The 12,878-nt window shown below is 40.7% G+C and overlaps 1 protein-coding gene across 3 annotated transcripts in view; it reads left to right on the top strand.

The window, feature by feature from the left end:
- ccdc50 (coiled-coil domain containing 50) overlaps positions 1 to 9,875 on the top strand; it is a 30,102-nt gene extending 20,227 nt beyond the window's left edge. Inside the window, exons 6-12 of one of the 3 annotated variants that reach the window (XM_036586096.1) lie at positions 2,739 to 3,644; positions 5,109 to 5,233; positions 5,331 to 5,375; positions 5,691 to 5,807; positions 6,568 to 6,650; positions 6,728 to 6,834; positions 6,913 to 9,875. In XM_036586096.1, coding sequence (XP_036441989.1) covers positions 2,739 to 3,644; positions 5,109 to 5,233; positions 5,331 to 5,375; positions 5,691 to 5,807; positions 6,568 to 6,650; positions 6,728 to 6,834; positions 6,913 to 6,932 — 1,403 coding nt within the window. In that variant the 3' untranslated portion in view covers positions 6,933 to 9,875. Of the gene's footprint in view, positions 1 to 2,720; positions 3,645 to 5,108; positions 5,234 to 5,330; positions 5,376 to 5,690; positions 5,808 to 6,567; positions 6,651 to 6,727; positions 6,835 to 6,912 lie in introns of all 3 variants that reach the window. The other 2 variants (XM_036586095.1, XM_036586097.1) reach the window with 2 other exon arrangements.
- The last annotated feature ends 3,003 nt before the right edge of the window (positions 9,876 to 12,878 follow it).

Raw genomic sequence — 12,878 nt, 5'->3', positions numbered from 1 at the left:
GATTTTAATGGGCTAATAATGGCGATAGGGGCGGTCTAGTTTTATATTTATAGCATTGATATCAGTCTTATACTCCCAACAGTTTTAGTTAAACAGAGCTTTACTGACTGGAATCATTGCTAGACTTTAACAGTCACACTTCTTAAACTCAAATAGGTAGCAGAAGTTAATATATATTTGGTTTCATAGTTTCATAAATATTGCAGCACTGGGACATGAGCTAGCCCCAATCATTTGTGGTTTTTGTTTTTGTTAGGAATTATTTAGAGTTATTTTTTATTATTTTTCATTAGTTCTCTTTTTTAGTGTTATAGCATGCCATTCTCATGCTAAAGATTAGGTTTGGGTACATTTTGTATGTTTTTTCTGTTTTTTTATTTTAATTAAGATGACTGTTTATGTTCAGATTTACCCATTCAGCCTGTACTGCTGTCATCTATTTAATCATGAAGTGACTCACATTGGGCTCCTGTTTGCACAACCATTTAAAATTCCACCTTATTCTCAGGAACACATCCTACTGATGGTGCGATCAAAAAAAGTCGGTAATTATAGGCACATTATAAAGCTGTGGGTCATCAACGTCAGCCAACAGTTGCAGTCTACTGATATTCAGTTAAGCTCTGTTAGCAAGTCAGCACAAGCATGTGTGTGATGATTTAGGCATGCGGTTTGCTCAGTGTTAAATCGTGGCTATGAGCTTTCATTTCTTGTTTGTTAGATTAGTTTCGTAGCTTTAGTGCAAAACAAAAGAAGCAAGATTCAGACCCCAAACATATCTTGGCTGATTGACTACATTTGAGGGGAAAGCTGTGTATTTAAAGCCTTTGTGTGTTGTACATCACATTACACTACAGCAAACCACACCGCTCTGTTTCTATTAAGAGCCTCAGGCACTGCAGAGAGTGGTGGGTGTTTGTTGTGAAAGTGCTGGGGACGCCTGCCGAGGTGACCACATGTTAGTTTTAAAGTCTGCGTGTTTACCAAACATCTTACAAGGGCTCTCGTGGACTGACCAGCCACTTTAACCACTGCCGCTGATTGAAACGGCTCAACGTCAGTGTAGTGATACGAAACTGGAAAAGCGAGATTGCGTTTCATTATTCCTTTTGACCCCACCCTCTCGTCTAGGCTGCCCTTGTTCGCCTGTGTTTGCTCTTGAATGTTACGCAACAACCGTTTTCTCCCAGGCTAGCCTGTGGATTTGAAACGCTGATTCGCTGAGTGCTGGTATTCCACCCATATGAACCATGAGCCTCGGTACACAAGCACTCCTTTCAGATCTGCCACTTAATCTCTTGTCTGAATGCAGTTTAAAACGTATTTTCTTTGAGGTTTTTCCGTACCTGACTGTATTGTGAACAGATGGAAAGTGCAGGTGCAGCCTAAACGAAGGCTCCTGTTCTTGTTTACCGCACACTCTTCCTTTTTCTCAGTACCCTGTTCTATAAAGAGGCATAGATAAGCACCTGACATACACACACAGCAGGAAACATTCACCGTCTCAGCCTTATTTGGTGGAATATCTTTAGCAGACGAGAGCTGCTTTTCTTTCTTTATGTCTCCCTCCTCTCGATTTTAATGTGAATACCACTACAGCATGGTTAAGCCCCATTTGCACACTGGTGTGCGTGTTTATCTCGCCAGCAGCGTTTCTGCTGTGCTGTGTAGTTCTCCTCCCTGTCTAAGTGAGGAGGGGGATCCAGCATTAAGGTTTAAATACCCAAATTTTAAGCTCTCACAGCTAGAACGGGAAGCGTGGGAGGAGCATCTCGCCTTGCTTTGCTCTGTCTGGGAGGAAGAAGTGACAGATTTAGATAAGTCATGCAGCACTGGTGTTAGAGAGTGCTTTATCAGTTGGTTAGTATTTAGCGTAGCAATACATTATACTAGGCATTTCATATAAACCCCACCCACCAGTAATGTGAATGAACCCTGTACTAGTTCACAACCACTCCAGCATAACACACTTCATTCAGTGCTCATTGATCTCCAAAAGCTGGCCTAAAGTTGCTTCTAATACTGATTAACCCAATAAACGTGCTAACATTGTACATTAACATTTCTTTTTATGTATCTTTAAAGTTTTCTTGCATTCCATCACTTTGGATATGAAATGATGCAGTGATTATTTAGCAGTTCTGTACAAGGTATCCAAGGATACAGGCTTCACATTAGTGTGTTTACGGTCCATTGGATAAAAAAACAGTTCAGTTTCAGTACTGTTTTAATATTATGTGCTAATCTTTTTGTAGTGCAAAACAATGCAATGATATGACTGTGTCCTGCTGAAAAAGGCTTATATAAAAATATATTCAACATTTTGTAAACAATAATGGTGTGTAAAAGTATAAATTATGAGATATGGCTTACTCAGTTGCTGATTAGCCATATTTACTTACCTTAGCAACAGTTGTCCCACTCTTGCCCCAACACTTACCAAGTGAAACAGCTTTTGCGGTGTGAATGCCCATAACGGCTCTCATTATAAACAACCCATTAAACCCTGGTTAAATATTAGAATGTCTCCCTCAGTGCCTGCATATGAACTGTGTATTCAAAGTCATGGAGGTCCTGATAGACCTAGCCATGTTTGACCTTGCACTTTCTGCAGTGTGCATTGAACTAACCTTTTGTCAACTAACGTAGCTCAGTATATCCTTCAAACTTTTTTCCACATTTTACACTACTTGGTTTTCTCTACACCTGCTCCTAACCAGTTTACCGACACTCTCCAGACCCACGCATGCAGCACCCCGGCTCTGATTCGCCAGTGTCCAGCAGGGAAAGGCACCATGATCGAGGTCGGTCACCAGATCACCGGTCTCCAGCACTGGACCAAAAAAGACGACCGGACAGATACGCTGAATATTACCCTGCAGAAACTGGTCGGTCAAGAGCCCCAGAGAATTATAACTCTGAAGGTACCAGAGGTAGACATGATGGAAAGGGCAGACGGCCTGAACACCACACCTCAGAGGGTAGGACTAAGTACCCTGACGAATACTTGTCTGAAAGAAACAGGCACATTGAAGCAGAATATACTGAACATCGAAGAGACAAGAAAAACCAGACCCAGGACCAGTGGGCCGAACCTTGTTATGACCAGGAACCCATGGTGCCCCTGAAAGAGAGACCTTACAGGGATGACCTAGTTGACAGGGACAAGGCCTGGGATAAAGAGAGAGACAAGGCAAGGAGAAGGGACAGAGATCAAGAAAGGGAAAGGGACCGAAGGAGAAATAGGGATAAGGTGCAATATCAAGATAGAGATAGAAGTCAAGACAGGTCCTTGAATCTTGACAATGTTAGAGACCAATATTGGTGCACAGAAATGGAACAGGACATGGACAGAAATGGCTGTAGAGCTAAGAGCAGAGACAGAGAAAGAGACAGACATGGAGCCAAAGAAAGGGACAGGGACAGGGAAAAACATCGGAGTAGAGACAGAAGCAGAGGGCGAGAACTGGATGATGCAAACTTACCTTCAACTAGTAGGGCCTGGTCAGAACAGAGCCTGGAGGATGCGGACTATGGAAGCAGGCAGAGGGTCAGCTCTGGCTCTAATGATGGGTTTGAGGAGCCCAGTTCCAGAGGTCACTCTGGTGAGCCCAGGTCCCCAGGGCATCCCTCCAGGGAGAGAGGTATGGAGAAGGGCCCATGTGTTTGAGTGTGCTTATGCTTTTTTTTCTGCTTGGGTCTTTGGTGTGAAAACTGGTGATGGGTTTGCTGCAAATCCATGTTTCTGGGACTTGTTTCCAAACTGTCCTCCTGTAATCTCCTGTTTTCCTTTTCCACTTGATGGATGGTCCGGTGTATATGGGGATCATGGTTTCTCTTCTTTTGTGAAAATTCAGGGTAAAGCACACATACATTTCTCAAATGGTCTGATTATAATTCTGGTTTGTTTGATGGTGGCCTCATCTTGGCCTCACACATACACAGAACCTCTGATATCTTTAGGTTAAGCTGGCTGCAACTGTCAGGATTTTGCCAGTAGCATTCTGATTGGCTCTCAGTCCGTATGCACCTCCATGCTACAGGTTTTATCAGTCTAATGGGAAAGATAGAACTACCTGCTGCGACTGAGCCTTTCAGAGCAAGAAAAAGGTTTGTGAAAGAAAGTTCACAGCATAACATCCTTAAGTTATTCAGGATATTTCAGGAGTATTTCGTAGCTTTCAAGTGAAAAATCCTGATGTGTTTGCTGACCCATACCAATTTGTTGCCCACTGGTTTGTTTTGGTTCTAACCCTGTTTTTGAAAATCGCCTGATATTCAAGTATCTTTAAAAGTTTTTGGACAGGTTTACAGTCAGCCACATTTAAGGAAACTGAATTAATGTATGTTGGGAGGCTAAAGATGATAGCACAGGTGTTAATCAAAAAATCAGGAGCACAAAAATGTAGCACAAGCAGAGGAAGACATTTGGAAACAAATCGGACCTTTCCTTTCAAAGTAGGTGGTTCCTGGCCACATAAAGCATCAAAGCACACCAGATTGTCAGACGATACGGATAGGTCTTGCTCGTGATAGTACCCTAGCAATAACTGGTGGAGGGACTGCTGCCGAACCATTTTTCCAACCTCTTTTGTTTTCTTTTTCACCCTTAATGGATGATTACTCTGTTCAACATGTACCAGGTATATGGTTTCTCTGTTTTGTGAAAATCCATGAAATTAAATATATACATGCCTAAGCCAGGTTGGTAATTGTGATCATGAGAAGCTATGTGGTCCAGAATCTGTAGGGCTTTCCTTGTTTCTTGAAATCCAAGTCATTGTCAAATCATAAGAGACCCTGGTTTGGATTTGTGATCCTTCAAACCAAATTTACTTCTTGAGGTTTGCACTTCCAGTTCTTGTGTACATGTCGAGCATTACAAAGTGTCTGGGGTGGAGAGCTGTGGTCCTGGAGGGACAGTTTCATACACAGTTTGGTTATTTTCCTGCTCAAGCACACCTAATTCAGCTCGTCACTTATTTACTAGGTGTAGTTGGTGTGCCAGAGCAGGGAAATAACCAAACTCTGGCCCTCAGTTCTCCACCCCTAATCTAAGTGAGCTCTAACAGTTGTTTGTGTACGTTCCTCTCTGATGCCCCCTGTAGGACGAATTGTGCGAGGAGAATATGGCATGAAGGAAGCAACGCAAGGTTTGGCACAGATGGACCTTCGTGAGCAGGAGCTCAAGGACATGGAGGTGGCACGCAGGCTACAAGAAGAGGAACTGAAAGTATGCAGGATAAATCCTGATAAAGGAAAAATGTTTGTGAGGAACAAAAAGAAATACAGTGTCCATTCACTCTCTTATTTATTTGTCTTTTGTGCAGGCAAGTCGGCTTGACAAACGAGCTGCTCAAGTTGCACAAGACGAGGTTGGTGGTGTTCTAACTTTAAGCAAAATAAATTGATGTTTGTTTTCCTTTCCTTTAAAGGGGTGGTTCATTCAGACAGTGCTAATGCAGCTGCATGTGAATAAATGATGGTGTTATTATTAAGGCAATTATTATGATGCTAGGTATTGTCCTTTTATGGTAACTGGTAGAACTGTTTTAGCCATAAAGGTATTGTAGGTGAACTGCCACTTTAAGACTTGCTCTCATAGGTTAACTTGTATTACAGGTTCTTGTGGGACGTTTTTAATGCCATTATTTGTGCAAAAATAAAAAAGAAGCTGTTATCTGTTAAAGGAAATAGCCCGACGGCTGATGGAGGAAGAGAAAAGGGAGTTGAAGAGGTCTAGAGAGAAAGAGAAACAGGCAATGGAGAGACAGCAGAGGGAGAGGCGACCTGAGGGTGACTACAAGGTAATTCACATGACACTGGCTGATGTTTGTGAGCCTGTAGCGATGTCTAACATGATGTTCAAAATGGTAAATGTCAGAGATAGTTATTTATTTAATTTCCAGTCAGAATAAAAATGTGCAAGTCTTGGAAATATTTCTGAGATTAGATATACGAGAATCCACTTGCATAAGGACGGGGGAAGTCAAAGAAATAAGTGAAAAATCAAAACTGTTTCATAAAAGCTATAGGAAAAAATAGACTCTTCACAACCGTGCAAGACCTGGTAGACCACCAAAAATGCCCTCCTCAGGTACACAGCACTTAAAACTTTCATATCTGAGAGAGAGGAGGAAGTCAAGCTCTGCTCTTGCTTTAGATCTGAAAAAAATCCTTCCACTGTGAGAAGACAGCTCAATGCTGTGGGTCTGAAAGGATGTGTAGCTGTGAGGAAGCCTTTACTGAAAAAAGAAAATAGACAAAAAAAGAAAAAAAGAAACTTTGCAAATTAAACAGAGAAGCTGCTGGTCTTCTTTGAACAATGGCCTGACCACAACAGAACCCGGACCTCAGCATCACTGAACATGTCTAGGATTCCTGAAAAAAAATGTTATTGTTGAGGCTTCTGTTTAACTCTCTGTTCAATATATATTTCTGCACTTTTTCTGATGCTGAAAAATAACATCTATTCAATGATCATTTTGACTGGAAATTAAATAAATGAATCTTACTTCTGCACAGAACTGTAGCTGGATGTAAACAGTTGTGTATTGTGTGCTTCAGCCTGTGCAGGAGGACGTAGTGCGTCCACGAACACGAGAAGAGCACGACTACCAAAGAGCTCGGAATAATCCTAAACCAATCAGGTACCAGAAGCGTTCATACGCATTTTTTTAACATGCATCATTTTGCAACCCCACACTTATTATCTGTCTTTCTGCAGACCTCCTCCTCCTCGCATCCATAACTATGAGAATGTGGACAGTAGTTACGCCTATTCAGAGAATTACTCAGCTCGGCCACCTTCCAGACCTGATGCTGCTTACAAAGGTTGGTAAAGCAGCATTGCTGAACTGTTACGTTTTGTGATGAGAATGCATTTTAACACTTGCCGTCTTTGTCCGATAGGTGCCTACTACAGACAGTGACCCAGGCCTCAGTCGCTGTCCTTTAATGGTTTGTGCTGTTTTTCTCTTCACTTTTTGAAGACAGCCGTAACCTTCTGACAAAGGGGTGGGTGACATTCCGATTTAAAGAGAAATCACTTTGTTCTCAAAGACTGACCTCTGATTTTGGCTAGTTACTTATATACTTTCACTTTTTTGTTTTTTTATCTCCCCATGTTTTTTTTATTTGTCTGCGTTTATTTCATGCTTTAAGAAATATTTCCACATGACATTGGGACTTATCACATGACGCGTCTTTTATCATGGACCCAAGATCTATTGTACTGTTGTGAAACAGGACTGTTTCTGTTTACGTATGTGTCTCGTTTTGTTGGGGGCGAATCACTCCTCTCCTTTCTCTGCATTGCTACTAAGAGGGTCATCAGTTTTGTACACTTCCACTGTCCTTTCTCTCACCCACTCACTCTTCTAAAAGAACAAAACTTGGTGACACTTTATTTTGAGTGGTCCTGTTTAGATGAAACAAACACTCAGTGGACTCTCAGTAACATGTCAAAAACATATGAGGGTTAGGGTTAGGTTTTGGGTTGAGGTTAAGGTTAGGATTAGGGCCAGGGTTAGGGTTAAGTTTTAGATAAGGTTGGTAAGGTTAGGTTTTGCGTAATGGGAGTAACATATTAACAACACATCTACTTAATGTAAGTAAAGTATCAACCGAACATCTACAACATATTTACTTCGATGTATTCAGATGCTTTACTACTGCTACTGTTGTTGTGTTACTGATACTCTCTTAAGAGTTTATTAATCATCTACAAAGGACCACTCCAAATAGTGTTATCCAAAACTTCTTCACTTTTTCTCGCTCCCTTTTAAGACCTTGTCCCCTTTTAGTGAAACACATTTCTGTGAAGTTAAGGAGAAAAACATGAATGGGGTCTTTCTGTATGTTTATTGACTTGACCCGAGGTCTCCTTTTTTACTGTTCTCCAATAACCATGAAGTTATCCCACCTTTAAACTAATGGGAAGCCCAGTATATTGTCTTCACTCTGATTAATGAAGGAAGAAAGGACATTTGGGTCACTTTAAGCTCTGTACTTGAGCTCTTGATGCTTAAAATTAGCCATCATTCTACATCAAGCTCAAACTCAGGAGAAATGTTTAGTCACGCTCTCCAATGCACAAGAGTAAAGAACACAAGCCTGAGGTTTGAAAACAACTTTTATTGCAGCAGTGCACTCATAGTTCTGCTTAAGAGTTTGGAATCAGCGTTTTCAGTTATATAATACTAGTTCTTCTACAGATACACTTGTAAAATGATTTTGATGTTGGGAATACTATGCAGTTTTATAGAGTCTGATTCATTTTTAGACCCAGAATGATGAGGACACAGTAAATGGTTCCAAAATGACTGAGAAAGCTGTACAGCATTGTGGAGTGTTATAATACCGTTAAATCCATGATGCCTCTTATTTAAAATTACTATAAAAAGTACACTCTCTCTCTCTCTCTCTCTCTCTCTATATATATATATATATATATATATATATATATACACAGTTGATTCCAAATTTTTGAGCTATAGTATATAATATCTCTTTGAGTGCATGCTGACTGAAGGTAGAGTGCCCAGTGTTAAATTTCATTTTAATTTCTCTGCTTACAGCCAATGATCACACATCACAGCTTTTCTTTATTGTTTTTCTTTATTTATTTTTAATTTATTGTTAGTATAATTGTAATAAAAAAAAAACAAAGAATGAAGTATAAAATCACATATATTCAAGTCGTAATTTATTTTGGGACATTACATTGGTGTGCACAACCCAGTACAAATGAGTCTAATACTGCAAAAAGACAAACAGAACTCATTTTCATGGCCATTAAAATGTCTCTCTGCTTGCTGTTTTGGATGCAAACTTGCCTTGAATTGGGCGCGCTGAATATGCCTGTAAAGACGAATGCAACAAATGGACAGAAAAGGAGCAAATGTTTATCGCTCCTCAAGCGTTTTTTTTTTTCCCAAGGCATCTTCATGATCACATTGCTACATTCCAGAATTGTCTCAGTCATACACGGTTTAAAGGGATTATGCGCCTCTGCATCTATAAATAGGGATCCACCCACACTCTGCATTGGACAAATGGGACATGATTGTGTGGACTATATGTAGCTTCCTGTACTGAAAGACGAGCATCAGTTAACTCTACTTTGGTATCATTAGTGCCTATACTAGACCAATGTTCAATGGCCAGTACTGTATGCCTCCATTATACATTCATACAGAGACAAACACACTCGTCTGTCTTGGTGAACTGACATCTGAATGGCATGATTTTTAAAAAAATAGAGAAGTGGAAGGGAAGTATTGCCAAGTTGCTGTGCTTAATGTTCTTGAGTATTATTCAACAGATTTTTCTCGTTGAACTGTATCGAATCGGCAATTATGTATATTTCAGTGATGATTCTACATATTAAGATGGTCAAGGTGACTAGCTGAGAAGATTCTTGTCTGCTCTTTTCTTTCTCTGTCAGGATGCTGGTGCAGTAATGTATTGCACTCTGGAATTTGATACAGATATGTGTTTAAATTATGAACGTAATTGGCTGTTCGGGCCCTGTGCCAAATGATCTACTTTCAGGGACAAAAGTGTTGCTGTAAAAAAAACTTCCAAGTACTGTCAGCATCTCATATCGTCTGGTTTACAAACACATTTTCTACACGGCTACAACAAAAAGGGCAAATCAGCCCCGTGTGCGTATGTATGCGTGTGTGTGACAGTACAGTTCATGCTCGAAGTGAGGACGTCGCACCCATATTACCCGTTTGTTCTGCAGTCAGCTGCTGTATATGTCTTGTGACCTACCATGAGTGTTTGTATCTTGTACATTCTTTCATAGCTTCCACTGGCCAATTGAGTATCATTTATGTAAATATCAAATAAATAACTTTTAAATAACATCTTTTTCTTTCTTTTATTTCTTACTTTATTTTTTTAGACCTAGGATGTGTGCTTGGGTTTGCAGCAGCCTGTATAAAGCTTGAACGGTTGAAAAAGCCCTCTAGTGGTAAAATTGAGTCTTATGAAAACATATTGTATCAGCAAGGTTTCCTTCTTTAGCACCTACACCGATCAGGCATAACATTATGACCACCTCCTTGTTTCTATGCTTGTCGTCCATTTTATCAGCTCCACTTACTATATAGGAGCACTTTGTAGTTCTACAATTACAGACTGTAGTCCATCTGTTTCTCTGCATACTTTGTTAACCCTCTTTTACCCTGTTCTTCAGTGGTCAGGACTCCCATGGACCCTCACAGAGCAGGTACTATTTGGGTGGTGGATCATTCTCAGCACCGCAGTAACACTGATGTGGTGGTGGTGTTAGTGCGTGTTGTGCTGGTGCGAGTGGATCAGACACAGCAGTGTACAGTGCACATTTATGCTTGGCACCCCAGATGGCTCAATAAAGAAATGCACCACAAGTCTTCAAATTCAAGATTGTAGTTCATGACCTCACTGTAAAAGTTTAGATTTTGGAAAACAATTTCACTATTCTTTTAAAATACCATGAAATACAGTCCTATACATAAGAAGGGCTGTTGCTATCAACTGCTATCAATCCATGTGTGTAAATATTCAGTTTTGCATGTGTACAGTCCTTTAAATCACGTTTGCTTTGATTGTTTACACACAAAAAAATGCAGTTTATGTAATGTAGTTTTATTCAACAATTTAGGTTCTTGAGGACAGTAGGAAGTTATCAAATGATTAAATAATACAGCAAAGGTTTGACCACCCCTGGTCTAAGTGAAAATAATTGAACCCATCCTTCACAGAGAGCAAACTTAAAATGCTCTTTTCTGCAAATGTTGGTGCACAATTTCTGTTTAGTTGCAGAATTTAATAAAAAATAAAAGATATAAAATGTGCCACAACTTTTGAACAGGCAACATTTTACATTCACACCCAGTATATTTGATTCAGCAAATAAACAGTGACTGTGCATTAAAATGTGCAGAACATGTACTAAATTTCACTTACAAAATCAACATAACGTTATTTGAGGTTTGAGCGCCCAAACTTTTGCATACGCCCGAGTATTTACAGTCATCTGCCTTGAAATTTGATCACCAGTTTGGAAACATGAGACATTCTGAATGTTTATTACATTTTCACTTTTCACTTTCAATGCTGATCCACTTTCTCAGCCGTTGAATCTTCAACAGCCCCATTCATGTAAAACATCTATTTAGATTTTTAGCTTCCTAGTTATTTACAATCTGCACAGGACTGGCATATCAATAGTTTTCTACATTTATCTGTAACCAAACATGTTGCATGATTGAAAACATGAACTGAAAACAGTGGGGTGATGTCAGTGAGAGCTGTTGGAGCTTGTCGGAGGCCTCTAACAGAAAGTCATCTTGGGAGAATGGCAGCGTAAGAAATGTGGATGTACTATGAGCCATGTTGTGATGGCTCGGAGCAAAAACAGAACGCCTTAATGAATGAGGAAGTTAGGGAGCGGAGGAGCACCTTGGTCTAAGGCTGGTTCACCTGCATGCCTGAGATATTCATGGCTTCTTGCCTGTGCCAACTCAACTCCTCCTACAGAATAATAGTGTTAAAAGCTGCACAGCTTTAGTGGAGCTTCCTAACTCCAGTCCTGGAGGGTATTTCTAAGGATTTCTGAGTTAGCTGGTTAACTAAAGCCCAAACTCAATAGGGTCCAAAAGAAGAACTAAAGATCATTGCTGTTGGAGAGATCTTACATTTCCAGTTTACTGACCGTTGCTGCGTGATGTAATATGCTCATTTGAAATACAAATGCTTCTTGAGATGAATCGGGTGTGAAAGTTGTGAAACACTAGCTTGAAAAACATGCTTTGCGTTTCGTTCTGCTGCCACCTAGAGACTGTGAGAAGAACACCACAGTAGCTGCCAGATGACTGGCCTACACCTACACATTCCTCCTCTGTCCTGAGGGTGTGATGTCATTCCATGAGAAAGTGGTGGAGCTGATCATCTGCTGCGCCCACTACCAGAAACAATGACTGAAATTCAAGTGTCCATTTCAGCCACGGTTCCCAGCGGAGTGCGTAGCAGCATCTGTGCGTTTTGGGACGGGAACAGAGCTGGTCACACCACCTGAAATCATGAGGGTTATGAGTTGTTTTAGGTTGCATAGGCTTGTATTCAGCATAAGCTTCAAATCTATCTTATTTATCTAAGAAAGTTCTGCAGGGCTATGTCATGGGTCCGATAAAGTTGTAAGGTTGCATTTGGCTAATAACAAGGTAAAACAGAAGAATAGAGGCAATCATCAGCATTCAATAAGGTCACTTAGACTACAGTAGTAATAGCAGTTGGCTATGTCCACGCTTTTGACAGCACATCTTGATTTTGTTGTAATAAGGCCTGTTATTTATTGCGTATTTCTAAACTGCCTGTTCAAAAATGATGATTTCTTGTTCCATGATCCGTCTACACAAGCAATTTTACAACAAAGTCTTATGGTTTCAGGCATTGATGCAGTTTCTAAAAAATAGTGCAATTAAATGGAATTCATTCTGCATGTTATGACAGCACCTACCTAGCCACAGCGCTTACCTGAGCGAAGGGCACGGCGAGCAGTCAGACGTCAAACAAGGTTCAGGCTGAAATCTTCCACACCCATCCTAGTTGCGGGAAAATAACCAAAGCAACCGTCTCCGTGGCCGGTTTGTGTAGTAAAGGTGTACCTTCTCGATCGTCCAGCCCTCAGTTGTCAGAGCTCACCTGTGCCTGCGCAGCACTCTAACCTTCACTTTAATTCAGCCTTCCTTAGCTGCTCCCCCATAAGCCTTGGGCACATCTTCAGGAAAAACCGGTAGAGGTGGTCATGAGGGTGTGTCAGCCAGGCCTTCACTAGACTACAGAAAGGCTGGGAAATACAGAAAATGCCACCTGAGCTGCAGCTA

Source organism: Colossoma macropomum, unplaced genomic scaffold, assembly GCF_904425465.1.
Source record: "Colossoma macropomum unplaced genomic scaffold, Colossoma_macropomum, whole genome shotgun sequence".
Lineage (NCBI taxonomy): Eukaryota > Metazoa > Chordata > Actinopteri > Characiformes > Serrasalmidae > Colossoma > Colossoma macropomum.
The sequence above is the reverse complement of the archived record's forward strand: the minus strand, read 5'-3'. Positions and strand labels throughout refer to the sequence as shown.